This window comes from Nycticebus coucang, chromosome 14, assembly GCF_027406575.1.
Source record: "Nycticebus coucang isolate mNycCou1 chromosome 14, mNycCou1.pri, whole genome shotgun sequence".
NCBI lineage: Eukaryota > Metazoa > Chordata > Mammalia > Primates > Lorisidae > Nycticebus > Nycticebus coucang.
In genome coordinates, this window is record NC_069793.1 from 3,972,552 (window position 1) to 3,986,455 (window position 13,904).

The 13,904-nt window shown below is 49.8% G+C and overlaps 1 protein-coding gene across 4 annotated transcripts in view; it reads left to right on the plus strand.

The window, feature by feature from the left end:
- Positions 1-5,431, plus strand: part of KDM2A (lysine demethylase 2A) — a 138,972-nt gene extending 133,541 nt beyond the window's left edge. For 3 of the 4 annotated variants that reach the window (XM_053561103.1, XM_053561104.1, XM_053561102.1), the window contains 3 exons: positions 319-477; positions 1,064-1,279; positions 2,623-5,431. In XM_053561103.1, coding sequence (XP_053417078.1) covers positions 319-477; positions 1,064-1,279; positions 2,623-2,804 — 557 coding nt within the window. In that variant the 3' untranslated portion in view covers positions 2,805-5,431. The remainder of the gene's footprint in view (positions 1-318; positions 478-1,063; positions 1,280-2,622) is intronic. The other variant, XR_008374185.1, reaches the window with a different exon arrangement.
- The last annotated feature ends 8,473 nt before the right edge of the window (positions 5,432-13,904 follow it).

Here is a 13,904-nt window from a genome sequence, read left to right on the forward strand (position 1 = left end):
GGAGGAAACTTGAGTCAGATACTGCCTTGACCCTTGTGAGCCCCTGTTCCCTTCAGCATTTTGAACTCTTATGAAGGCAGGAAGTTGCTCTTACATTGTCCTGGTAGAAGCTAAGCAGTCAGTTTTAACACCAAAGCTAAAAGATGCGGCACAGGATATTGTGGAAATCTTTGAGCTGTATTACTAGGTTAGGACGTAGCCCCTGTCTCCCATTAGAGTGGAAGTCTGTTCACCTTGCTCAAATCAGCCAGAAACTGTGGTTCAGAATATGCTGGTAATCAGAGTATTTTAGTGCTTGTCTCATTCTATCCATTGCAGGACTGAAAGACCTCCTCCTGGCAGGCTGTTCCTGGTCCGCAGTCTCTGCCCTCAGCACCTCCAGCTGCCCCCTTCTCAGGACCCTTGATCTTCGGTGGGCAGTAGGAATCAAGGACCCTCAAATTCGAGACTTGCTAACTCCACCAGCTGATAAACCGGGTATACTGTAGGCCTAATTTCTGTGCTCATCTTGGGTCTTTCTGTGCTCATCTTTGTCTTTCGACAGACCTCATTTGTCTTCAGAAGCTAAGGTAGTCTCAGAAATGGTGCTGTTGAAGGAGCACCAAATGAGGACAGTGGGGGACTGTGTGCAGTCACAGGTTAACCATGTCAGAGAGGTAACTACCCTACAGACAAGTTGATCTGTAGGTCGGTAGAGCAGGGAACAGAGAATAGAAGCCTGAGGAAGGCAGGGAAGGCTCCATCGTTGAGGTGGAACATCAGATGCCAATCACCTGTTGGCCTAGAAGAGTGTTGAGGGTGGGAAGGGGAGGAGCCGTTTCCACAGACTTTGCTGTGTACATGAGGCATGATCTAGCAGCTGGGGAAAAAAGAAAACTTATCCGGTTTCCTAGAAACTAACCCTCATACACTGCTCGCTTCCTCACGGTAGGGTTGGGTGTGAACAGTTCTGCTTTACCCCTGCAAGGGGCCCTGGCCAGCAAGTAGCTGATGCTCCCTTGGGCTTTGGAGCTGGATTAGAGACTTAAGAGTTTTGATGTAGGCTCTTTTCTTACCTGTGCAGGTCAGGACAATCGCAGCAAGCTCCGGAACATGACTGACTTCCGGCTGGCAGGGCTTGACATCACAGATGCCACGCTTCGCCTCATCATTCGCCACATGCCCCTTCTGTCTCGACTCGACCTCAGTCACTGCAGCCACCTTACAGATCAGTCCTCCAACCTACTCACCGCTGTTGGGTCTTCCACTCGTTACTCCCTCACAGAGCTTAACATGGCAGGTAGGCTGTGTGGCCTTCTGTGATGAACAGTGCCCCTGCCTCCTGCAGATTCCAGCCCTTCCTAGAACTTGACCAGAAAACCAGAGTGACCCTGGGTCTGTTGATCAAACCATAATAACTTTTTCTTCACATCTGGACAAAGATAGGGATTTCTCTTCCCTCATACCTCTTTTTTTTTTTTTTTGAGACAGAGTCTTAACTCAGTACCCTGGGATAGTACTATGGTGTCATAGCTCACAGCAACCTCAAACTCTTAGATCAAAGCGATCCTCTTGCCTCAGCCTCCCAAGTAGCTGGGACTACAGGTGCCCACCACAATGTCCAGCTAGTTTTTCTATTTTTAGTAGCAACTGGGTCTCATTCTTGGTTAGGTTGGTCTCGAACTCCTAAGGTCAAGCAGTCTACCTGCTTCTGCCTCCCAGAGTGCTATGATTACAGGCGTGAGTCACCATGTCTTGGCCTCTTTCTTTTTTGAAGAGACAGGGTCCTATTCTTTGCTCAGGCTAAAGCACACTGTTGTGATCATAGCTCATTGCAGCCACAAAATCCTGAGCTCAAGTGATCCTCATACCTCAGTTTCTGAGTAGTTAGGACTACAGGTATATGCCACTGTGCCTTGCTGATTTTATTTTTAATTTTTTGTGGAGACAGAATCTTGCTGTGTTGCCCAGGCTGGGTTCAAACTCCTAAACTCAAGCAGTCCTCCTGCCTTGGCTTCCCAAAGTGTGGAGATTACAACCATGAGCCACTGCGCCTGGCCCCAGTCCCTTTTAGGGGACTGAGGCCTCAGTTAAGTCAGTTGCTTACGTGGACATCCATCATCCAGCTGCAGTCTGGTCAGCCTTGTAGCCCTTATACTTGATGTTACATGGTGATGGAAATGAGACAGTCGGAGCCCTGTAGAGGCCACATTACTGATGGCACTTCTGGTCTCTGTGCCAGGTAGTTATGGGACAAAGAAGGCTTTTGTTTAGCAGTTGGAGGGGAGGAGAGCTAGGGGAATTGAATGGCATAGGAAATAAAAGCTTCTGTGGGGCCGCGCCTGTGGCTCAGTCGGTGGGGCGCTGGCCCCATATACCGAGGGTGGCAGGTTCAAACCCGGCCCCGGCTGAACTGCAACCAAAAAATAGCTGGGCATTGTGGCGGGCGCCTGTAGTCCCAGCTACTCGGGAGGCTGAGGCAAGAGAATCATTTAAGCCCAGGAGTTGGAGGCTGCTGTGAGCTATGTGATGCCACGGAACTCTACCTAGGGCCATAAAGTGAGACTCTGTCTCTACAAAAAAAAAAAAGTTTCTGTGGTTGTGTGTATATGAGCATTATCCTTGTGGCTGCTTTCCCTATAGGTTGCAATAAGTTGACAGACCAGACCCTGATATACTTACGGCGCATCGCCAATGTCACCTTGATCGACCTTCGAGGATGCAAGCAGATCACTCGGAAAGCCTGCGAGCACTTCATCTCAGACTTGTCCATCAACAGCCTCTACTGCCTGTCTGATGAGAAACTGATACAGAAGATCAGCTAAGACATACCCCAGCCAGACTGAAAAGGAAACCGATCTTCCCCTGACTCCCCACCAAGGAGAGCCTCTCTCCCCGACCCTGCACGGGCTCTGAGGCCAGTGTCACACTCCCTCTCTGCTCTCCTGTCCCTTGAGCCCTTCCGCTACAGGCAGGGTAGAGAGGGTGGTGGACCCCAGGCTTACCTGCCTGCTCCTCTCCCTCTAAGGAAAGGGAGTTGCAAATTGATCTGAGGGGAAAGCACAGGCTGTGCTGTTGTGGTGCCTGCTCACCTGTTAGGAGGCTGGGCTCTCAGTTTGGGGTGTTTGTGCAACCTTCATCTGCACTGGGCCCTGGGCCCCAGGCCAATCCTCCCTGCCCATGGTCCCTAGCAGTGCCTGGTTCTGAGCAGCTCCTAGGGAAGAAAGCAGCCCTGTCTCCAGGGTCAGGTTCTCCTTGTGGTGTCCAGTGCGTGTCTCTCCTCCATCACTCTCCCGGCTTAATGCAGGAGGGGCTGGCAGCCCCAGGAATTCCAGACCCATGCAGATCACTCTGGTGCTGTTGAGGTGTCCCCAGCCTCGCATCCGTGTCTACTCTCTCCCTCCTGTCCTCCCCCTTTAGCTTGCTTCTGTCCATCTCGTGTTCCTTCACATAATAAGGTTTCCCACTCAGCCCTGCCCCAGACTGCCCTCTAGTCTCTTTGAGGTCCTTATTGCACTTATTGGGGTGAAGCTCTCCAAAGGAGCTAGAACTGTCTGCCCCAGGGACACACTCATTCCACGGCTGCCCAGGTGGATTCTGAGACAGGCACCACCTCCTTGTTTTTCCCCTTCTCTTTTGCTTCCCATTGGCTGCCCTTTTCCATATGTCCTCATTCCTGCCTGAATAGGGTTTTCCCAGGATGCATGTCCTCAGAGGGAGCAGAGGACTGGGCAAATCTCTACCTGTCTCCCAGCAGGTTCCTCCAGGCCTCTGGTTTAGAGTAGGCCTCAGAGCCCAGGCCTGTGAATAGACCCAGCAGCTCACTGATCTGGCACCTTTGGGAGGTGGGTGGGTGGGCAAGGGGTCATGCTTAAAAGCCAGTCACCTGCCCTCTGCCTGCAGCCATGGAAGGGGGTGTGCACGTGCCTCTGTATGTGTGGCTGAGTGTGTTCTGCGTGTGTGAGGTGGGAGGTTGGGAGGGAGCATGGTGTCTCCTACTCCACCGCCCTTTGTTAAGCCCCATCAGCTGCCCCCTTTTACTTTGCATTGAACGGCCTGTCCAAAGATCCTCTCTCTAGGGCAGCAGAGAGCTTTTTGCACTTTAAAAAAAAAAAAAAGAAAAGAAAAAGGAAGAAAGGTCGGAATTTCTTCTGGGTCAATATTTAAGTGTGTGAGGAGATGCTCAATGGCAGCAGCCTGTGGCAAGAGCTTATATGTGATAGATGCAAATTTGCACTCTGCTCCCCGTCTGTAAGGATGTTGATAGCACAGCCTCGCCCCCGCCTTCTTGTCCTCTAATTCCATTCCTTCCTGGCCCCTTTCCTGTAGCCCATTCGTAGGCTTTCCTCCTGCAGCCCTACGGGGTGAGAGGACAGCCCAGGCACCAGGGGTCTGAAGTGTGAGTCACCCAGAGGAGAGATGCCAGCTGCACCCTGCCACTTCCAGAGCAATAGAAGCAGAGGGGTCCCCTCTTTGTCACCCAGCCCAGCTTTGACCTTGGCATTAACTGGCCGCCTTAGAGGAAACTGGGTCTTGGTAAGGGGTGGCATTTTGTCTGTTTCTTCCAATCTGCTGATTGTCTTGGCTGTACCTTAAAAATAGCAGTCTGCTCCCATGACCCTCTGCCCCTTCCATTGGTCTCCAGGCCCCAGTAACCTGGGGCTGCAACTTTGAGGAAATGCCAGTGACTTATTCCAGAGTGCCTCAGTTAGGGGACTTCTCTGTAAAGAACCCTGGGTATGAGCAAAAACCTTATTAATATTATTGTTAATGACCTATAATTGGAAGCTTCCTGCCTTTTTTTGGTTGCTCCTGTGGAAAATACTGAAAAGATTACTTAGTTCCGTTTTATAAAAGGGGAGGTGGAGAGACCCCTTCAGAGCAGGGATTGTGCCGGGAGAGTGCCTCTGACTTTGGGACATTTCATCCACAGAAATTTCCAAGCTGATGGTTTGTTTTGGGTTTTGGTTTTTATGTATGTTTGTTTTTTGGTTTGGAAAAACAAGCATTTTTACCGTGCACGAAAATTGATCAGCAGAAAAGGGAGCCCAGGAGTGGCAGCGGATGGACGATGCCCTTGCTGGGTCTTACTTTTCTTTGGGACTATGAGGGGGAAATGATTTTTAGAGGTAAGGGTTGGTCCATGTGGAAGAAAGAAGTATCTCTGTTGGGGAACAGAGTAACCTGGGGAGTCCATCACATTTCCTACGTCTGCTCTTAGATACGGCCTTGCCGGGAGAGCCGCCCTCCTCAGACTGCAGGACCAGACCCTGCCTCCATCTTCCCAAGCACCGGGGGCGAAAAACCACAAAGGAAAGGAAGAAAATTTATATATATATATATATATATGTATGTATGTGTGTGTATATATATATATATATATATAAATATAAAATCACTTGGTGATTAAAAAAATAACTGCTCCATAAATAAAACTCCTAAAGTCACTATGTTTAAAGGGTTTGGTTGTGTTTTTTGTTTTTCGGAGAAATATTGTAAATATATATTTTTTGTTGCTGATTTAGAGTCAATCTCCAATGTTGTGCTAAAAAAATTTAAATTAAATGTAAGCATTAAGGGGGTAAGTCTTATGCTATCTCAGTTGACACATTGGGGTTATTTTGGGCCAGGGAAGGAGGGAAGCTTGTTGGACTTTGTTTCGTTTTTCTACAAGTTCTCCATTATTGGTTTTAGAGAGAGCAAGGACATCTTTCCTCTGACACATGGGAATCTGAGATATTTGTGTAATAAAATTCTGAAAAGACAAAAAACAAGTAGCCTCTAATGGGAAGTATTTTGATTTGGGTTTTTTTGGTTTTGGTTTTTATGAGGGGTGGGGGGGTCTTTTTTTTTTTTTTTTTTTTAATAAAAAGGCTTTAACACAAAAAATGATACTTTTTCTCCCTTGCTGTGTGTGTGCGCGCGCGAGGTGCGCAAATGAGTCAGAGGTCATGGCCAAGGCCTAGACCAGGGACTGCCTGCTTTGCCCCTATGAGCAGGAGCAACACAACTGTGGGATGTCTTATTATTTGGATTTCCTTAACGTTTTTTTTTTAACATTAAAAAGCAACACTTGCTTCTAGAAATAACATTTGTTTCATCAAGATAAATTTTCTAATGGATATGAAAAATTTAGGTGTGAGATTACCTGATCCCTCCTTGCCAAATAAAGTCAGTGCTTGGAGTAGCCCTGCAGAGGTGTCCCAGGGTGGGCCTCTGAGGACAGGTGGGGATTTCTCATCTCCCTCCCCCACCCACTGCCAGGCCATTTGCCACAACCAGCCTTCACCCACTAATGCTGCAAAAAAGTTACCAAGAAGGGTCTGGGCCAGATGGGCTCTGAGAGCATTTGTCCCCTCTTCCCACTGCTGCTCATCACACAGCACGTTGAGTATGAGCTTTCAGCCTTTCAGCATGTGTCAGGGTCTGCTGAGAACCACATGTCTCAAGAGGGCTGAGGTCCCTTCAGAGGAGCTGGGAGGTCCCTGCCTATCATGCTCCCTGAACTGATAAAGATCGTTTGCTGTTCTATATGGCCTAGAAACAGGGCCTTTGACTAGGGACTGATTTAATGCTACTTTCCTGAGGATGGATGCAACTATGTTTAGGTATTACCAGGAAAGACTTAATTTTGGGTCCTAAATATCTCAGAATCCTATCAGTCTCTTAGTACCTTCATCCCTGCCATGCTAGTGGAAGCCACCATTGTCTAGAAGCTCAACCACAGCAACAGCCCTGAGTGGCCTCCCAGCCTCCAGTCCTCCTTGTTGGTAGCCAGAACATACCTGTTAAAAATACAGGTTTGATGGCTATTCTCCCTTTCTAAAAACCCTTCAGTGTGTTCAGCTCAGGATAAAGTATGAATGTCTCCTGTAATGTGACCAACGAGACTGCCAAGTTCTCAAGCATCACCACTCACCGTTTGCTCCCCTACTACTCTACCCGTCGCCAGCTGCTCGGTTCCGCCATCTCTGGGCCTCTGCTCATGCTGTACCCTCCACTTTGTACACCTTCCTCAGTTTCCATGTTACTTCTGGGGGGCATATGTTCCCACAATAACTCCTTTAAAGTCAGTCTCTCCACTTAGCCTGGAAACTTCACGAGAAGAGAGTAAGTATGTGTTACCATGTCAAGCCCAGCAGCTGGCACCATGCTTGGCACATAACAGATGCCCAGGGAAAATAAGTGAGTGTTCCCAGCAGCTTGGATTCCCAGAAGCCTCTTCCTGAAACAGTCAGTATTGCCACATTTTCCAAATTCACCTTTCTCAATACATCTTTCCCTCCCTTACGTTAATACTACCAGCCTTTTTTTTTTGCCTATTCGTTAAACTTCTGAATTTAATCTGTCACATAGACAAAAATCTTCAGTAATCCTCTGAGGTCATATTTAAATTCTTAAACAGGTTGGGCATGGTGGTTCATGTCTGTAATCCCAATACTTTTGGGAGGCTGAGGTGGCCTAGAAGTTCAGAACAGCCGGGCCAAGACAGTGAGACTCCCATCTCTACAAAAAATTGAAAAAAAGTTAGCTGGGTGTGATGGTGTGTGCCTACAGTCCCAGCTACTCAGGAGGCTGAGATAGGAGGATCCCTTGAGCCCAGGAGTTGTGATGAGTTATGATCACACCCCTGTACCCCAGCCTGGGCAACAGAGCAAGATTCTATCTCTGGAAAACAACAAATAATAATAAACTCTGTAAACTCTTTCTACCACTGCCCTATGTATAGTAGTTGGCATGTAGTAGGTTCTTCTAAGGGGCCTCAAACTGGATACTTCTGTGGTTCCCAAGCATATCCTCTGTTAAGGCTATGCCACTGACGACACAACCATTAAAGCCCTCTTCCAGAAGGCTTTTCTGTTTGTCCTCCAATCAGAAAGGGTTAACCTGGATATTCTGTGTGGCCCTCACAGGCAGTGACATCATCTCATCATAATTAACAGCTGACATCTAATGGCCCTGAGTGTTGGCCACTGTTTTAAGCACTTTACACGTAGTAACTCATGTATTCTTACAACCTTCCTGTTCTCCCCACTGTAAAGTGGAGCAACCGAGTTATGTAAATTTGCCCAAGTGACATAGCTAGTGAAATTCAGAGACAAGCTCCAGGGTCAGCCAGCCCAGCCTGCTGGCCAACCTGTATGCATGTGAGCGTACCTCACACTCGATCTCCCACCCAACAGGCAGCTGTCTTCATTACATGGATAACAAAGCCAAGGTCAAGAGAGGTGAAGTGCCAGTCCCAAGGGTCAGTGACAGCTGCGATCTGGAGCCTCTGCCCCAGTTTTCCTATGCCCTACTCAGTATCCTCCTCCATGGCATTTCCAACTTCTGGAAGCTGGGGCTAGCCTTAGCTAGTGCTATCTCCCATGTTAACCAGGAGTGGGGGATGAGGAAATTTACTGCTTATAATGAATGGTGGCTGTATGGGGAGTGGGAGCAGGGCCAGCTTTGTGGGCACGTAATCCATATAGTCAACACAGGAAACACAGGAACCTGTCCTCCAAAGGGCCCCAGCTTAATTTTATGCTCTATTGTCACCATCCTGAACTTGTTTTTCCTGAGGTAGGGTCTCCCTCTGTTGCCTAGACTAGAGCGCCATGGCATTATCATACTTCACTGCAACATCAAACTCCTGGGCACAGGCAATCCTCCTGTCCCAGCATCCCAAGTAGCTGGGACTACAGGCATGTACCACTACACCCAGCTAATTTTTTAATTTTTGGAAGAGATGGAATATTGGTATGTTGCATAGGCTGGTCTTGAACTGATCTGAAGTGATCCTCTGTCCTCATCCTCCCAAAGTGCTAGGAGTGAGCCACCGTTCCCCACCTGAACTTTTTTAACGATTTTTTTTTTTTTGAGACAGAGTCTCACTATGTTGCCCTCAGTAGAGTGATATGACATCACAGCTCACAGCAACCTCAAACTCTTGGGCTTAAGCAATTTTCTTGTCTCAGCCTCCCAAGTAGCTGGAACTACAGGCGTCCGCCACAACACCCTGCTATTTTTTGTTGCAATGTCATTTTTTTTTTTTAATTTGAAATACAGTTTTATTCTGATTCTAAACGAAAAGGAATGGGAATGACAATGACAAACAAGATTTCACCACTGGATATTGTGATGTGATGATGTGACTGTAGCAGTCTTATATTTGAAACTCAAGAAGGAATTGACTGCGTTCCAAACAGCTAAATATGCAGGTCCAAACAATGAAGGTATTTGCAGTTGTCATTGTTGTTTAGCTGGCCCAGGCTGGGTTCGAACCCACCAGCCTTGGTGCATGTGGCCAGCACCGTAACCGCTGTACTATGGGAGACAAGACTTTTTTAACGATTTTTGAAGGGGCTCTGCATTTTTTGCACCAGGTCCTGTAAATGATGTAGCTATCTGGCCCTGGGAAGAGAGTCAATCCCAGCTCCCCCCGCAGGCCGGCTCTGTTCCATATGTGGTTTGGGTGGCCAGTGGCAGAACAGACCTGGCACCTGCTGGCTGGGGAGTCCAGTTCTTAGTTTCCAGGTCCCAGCTCTTGAGTGCAGACCTGACAGGAAACCTCAGCACTGACACCCACATGTGGGCAAGAAACAGCGAGAGCAGGCAGCAGAGGCCAGGGAGCACCTGGCCTTACCCTCTGGCAGTGCTGTCAGCGGCCTCTGCCGCCTTGTCTCTCACCAGCCCCACTCCAGGGCACAAGGGGCAGGGAGTTCCAGCCTCCACCTCCCCAGAGGGTGCCATGAGAACAGTGAGAGAGCAGGGGTGTGGAGAGAAAGAAACATACCCTGAAAGACCCAGAAGGGGAAAGACAAAGAGGTAAAGAGAGAGAAGAGAAATGAGAGAAAAAGAGACCATGGAACACATATGGGGGAGACACAGCAAGTCCCAAGATACTCCAGAGTGACACTGGCCACTCAGTAGGGCCAACACTTCACACACTTTATCTCACTTAATTCTCAAAACAATCCAGTGAAGCCATGGGTGTCCCAAAGGAAAAAGTGAGGTTCAGAGAGGTTAAGTAACTTGCCCAGGGCACCCAGCCAGGTTGGTGGAGGTGGCAGTGGGATCAACACTTGGTCTTCCCCCGATCCCCAACCCCAACAATTATCAGCAGCCACGGTGTGGGCCCGGTGGGGGCTATGAGAGCGTGAGTCAGTTTGGAGCCACAAGGGACAAAGATACCAGCTGTGAAGCCACAGGTTCTGGGGCCAAGCTGAGTAGAGGGTGCTGCGTCCTGGGCATGGAGAGGGGTAAAGACTGTGCAGGGCGGGGACCGTCAGCAGCGGGGGCCACGTCTGGGCAAAGCTTACCGCAGGGAGAGAAGCCTGGAGCCAGAGGCCATGTGACCTTCTGGAGGATTTCTGGGAGAGGCGCTGCTCCTGGGAAGCCAGCCAGCAAGGGCCTTCCAAGGGTTGTGGGGTGGTGCCTGTGGACTGATGGCCAAAGGTCCTTACACAGTGCTGGTGACGTGGAAACCTAGTGAACAGGGATCTGTTTTCCTCAGGGTCTCCCCATTTGCTGTTCCATATACCTAGAAATCCCCTTTCCCTGCCCTTAACACAGCGGCTTCTCTCCCATTCCCTGGTTCTGGCAAAAAACCCTCTTCCTGAGTTTGCCCTGACTTCACCTGAGGAGGCTCCTGGCTCTGTTGATACTTGTCTCATGTCTCATAGTGATGGCTCAAACATCCCATGAGGTCATCTGGGCTCTAGGAATGGGGCCCTGCACATAATAAGTCAGTGACTGTTCGTGGCTGTCACCGTGTGTAGTTTGTCCCTAAGCTCACGTCTGTCTTCTTGTGCTAAATCCCCAAGGCCAAGCACAAGTGCCTGTCATGTAGCAGGAGCTCAGTAAACATGGTCAAAGGGATAAGTGAATGAATTATGTGAATTCCAAGAGCCCCAGCCAGGGCCTGGTACTGCCTGGGCACCTGATATCAGAGAGGCACTGTCTAGGCTGGGCAGAAGTTGGTCCAGGTCAATGGGGCACACACTTGCTGAAGTCAGGGAAGCCCTCAAGCTCATCCTCCTGCCCTTCAAAACTCAAGAGGTGGAGAGGAGAGGCCTCAGCAGGAGAGAACTCACGCTCCTGGGCCTTGGCACATGGCAGCGCTCACTCAGGTTCATGCACACATGCCATGTTCGAGATTTTTCCCCAGTCCTCCTGCCTGTCCACTGACCTCCTCTTGCCCCACCTCCTACCATTATAGCTTTTGCCAGGTACATCAGAGAGGTATGCCTTTAGGAGTTTTTCTTTCCAGATGAGCCAACACTGACTGAGTCTTGTTTCTTTTTTGCAGCCCTAACTTTGTGCCAGTCATCACTCTGGGGAGAGGAGTGCAATAGGGACCCCAAGGGAGAGCTCTTTGAGCTTTCAGACCATGAGATATCAGGAAGAGCAGGGGAAGGGCAAGGGAACTGTACAGTCAAAACCCCAGAGACGGGGCGGCACCTGTAGCTCAGTGAGTAGGGCACTGGCCACATACACCCAGGCTGGCAGGTTTGAACTCAGCCTGGGCCTGCTAGATCAGCAATGACAACTGCAACAAAAAAATAGCCAGGCGTTGTGGTGGGCGCTTGTAGTCCCAGCTACTCCGGAGGCTGAGGCAAGACAATCACTTCAGCCCAAAAGTTTGAGGTCGCTGTGAGCTGTGACGCCATGGCACTCTACCAAGGGCAACATAGTGAGACTCCATCTCAAAAAAATAAAAAAAAAGACTGGGTGTGGTGGCTCACACCTATAGTCCCAGCGCTGTGGGAGGCCGAGGCGGGTGGATTGTCTGAGCTCAGAGGTTCAAGACCTGTATGAGCAGCAGTGAGCCAGAGTAAGACCCCGTCTCTACTAACAACATCAAAAACAGCCGGCACCGCCAGAGGAAGAAGAAAATCAACAAAAAAGGAGTACTTCAAATAAAGAAGAATGAACAAGCAAACTGAAATTAAAAATAAAAAAAAAAACCCTAGAGATGGAAGTGGACCCTGCACGTTCTAGTGGCAGAGGAAGACAAGAGAGGCTGAGGACCCACAGGAAGGGGAAGGTGGAAGTTGTTGAGAAGTGGGCAGAGATTAAGCCATGGGAAGAGGGCAGGTTTTTCCTAAGTGCAGGGTCAGTCATTGGAGGGAGTTCTGATTTGAGCCTGTAAAAGCTCTGGCTGCAGGAGAGGCAGGCACCCCTGAGAGGGGTAAAAATCCAGGTCAGAAATGACTGGAATTCAGCCTGGGCTGTAGAAGGGCATAGTGGGTCAGGGTATCCTCTGGAGACAGATACACCAAGTCAAGCTGGCTGGTGGCAGTTTAAGGGAGTTCGTTCACCTAATCTGCTTTGGGCAGGGGTGGGTGAAGAACCCCCACTCTATCTAGGTCCTTCACTCTCAGGAAGGAGGGGCAGGGGACAGGTGAGGAGAGAGAGAAATCAAGGATGACTCCTAGGTTTCTGGAAAATGGAGGATCCACAACTAAGGTGGGGAGGCAGAAAAGGAGCAGGTTGGACAGGGGCTGGGTGGTGCCAGCAAGAGCTCAGTGTGGGACGTGCTAAGTTTGCAGCATCTATTAGTCATCCAGTGGAGATGCCAACTTATGATGTGTCTATGGATCTGCCAGCTGGGCAGAGACAGGGTTCCACTTTCTTGCACTCCTAGCATGGTGGCGAGACCCAGAGCTGTCTGGGCACCCAACAAATGTTTATTACAAGAAGCGGCCCTGAGAAGGCAGGTTTACAGTGGGGCGTCCCAGCATCAACCACCGGAGGGCAGCACCACCTCAAAAAATGGCCTCACCCAGGCCAGGGACTTACCCTCCTCTGCTGAACCGGGACTGCCTGGAGCCGCTTTCCGGGGCTCAAGGATACCAGCTCCCTCCAAGGCCCCCTGGCTTCAGGCCTGGCTGGGGGCTGCAGATTGAGCCATGGGTGGGAGGGCCACCTCTTGGTGTGCAGGATGGCTGGCATTTCAGAACAAACTTATAGACTCTGGTCTGACAAGTTCGCCAACCAGAATTTTAACAATAGGGGCTGTTCCAGAAAATGTAAGCCAGCATGTGGCTGGCCTCACGGTCCAAGAGAATCAGGCAGGGCACTAGGGAGAGGAACCTGGAGGCCTCCTGTTGCAGTATCTGGCCCTTACGCCCTGTGTACCTTGTCATCCACCCATTCATTTATTCATTCATCCAAAATTGATGCCTTTCTGAGTCCAGTCCTGTGGTGGGTACTGGAAGCAAGAGATGACACAGGAGCCTCAGTCACAGTGGGAGACAGTAGGCACCTTCTTATACATCAGCATGTCCAACACCAGGACGCATTTTCCAACTGATGCAAACATGCAGCAAAGCTTCACTCCTCACTGTCAAAACTTGCAGTGATGCATCTGACAGTGGAGGATGTGTTCAAATCAAGGAAATAGGACCTAGTAGGTGGGAAGTGTAAAATCTGAGATGTACATAGTTGGTTGGGGTCAGGGAAGGCCACCTGGAGCAGGTGAGTCTTAAAGCACAAGCAGGAGTTGACCAGGGAAGAAGGCACACAGAAGGGCTTCCAGGCCCAGGGAACAACAAAGTTACAGAGGTGAGACTGGATGGGTGGGCCGGTAGGGGGACTGCAGGTGCAGGGGGTGGTGGCAAACCAAACTGGAGAGGGGAGTAGGGCCCAGTCGTCCAACACCTGACTTGCAGGTTAAGGAGTTTGTTCACCTAATATGGTGTGGGCAGAGGGCCTGGAGCCCCCATGTAGGTCCTTCAATCTTAGTAGCCCCAGAAGACTGCAGAGCTGCCTCTTGGTGCTAAGTAGCAGTAACTCCATCATATCTGGATTTGGGGAAGGTGTCTCTGGGCAGAGCCTGCATCAGGGCAATGGCTACAGGGAGGTTGGGTGATAGTGGGCAGGTTCAAGAACATTCTTGGGAGGCCAGACAGGAGGGAATGGTGATAAATGAGATGAGG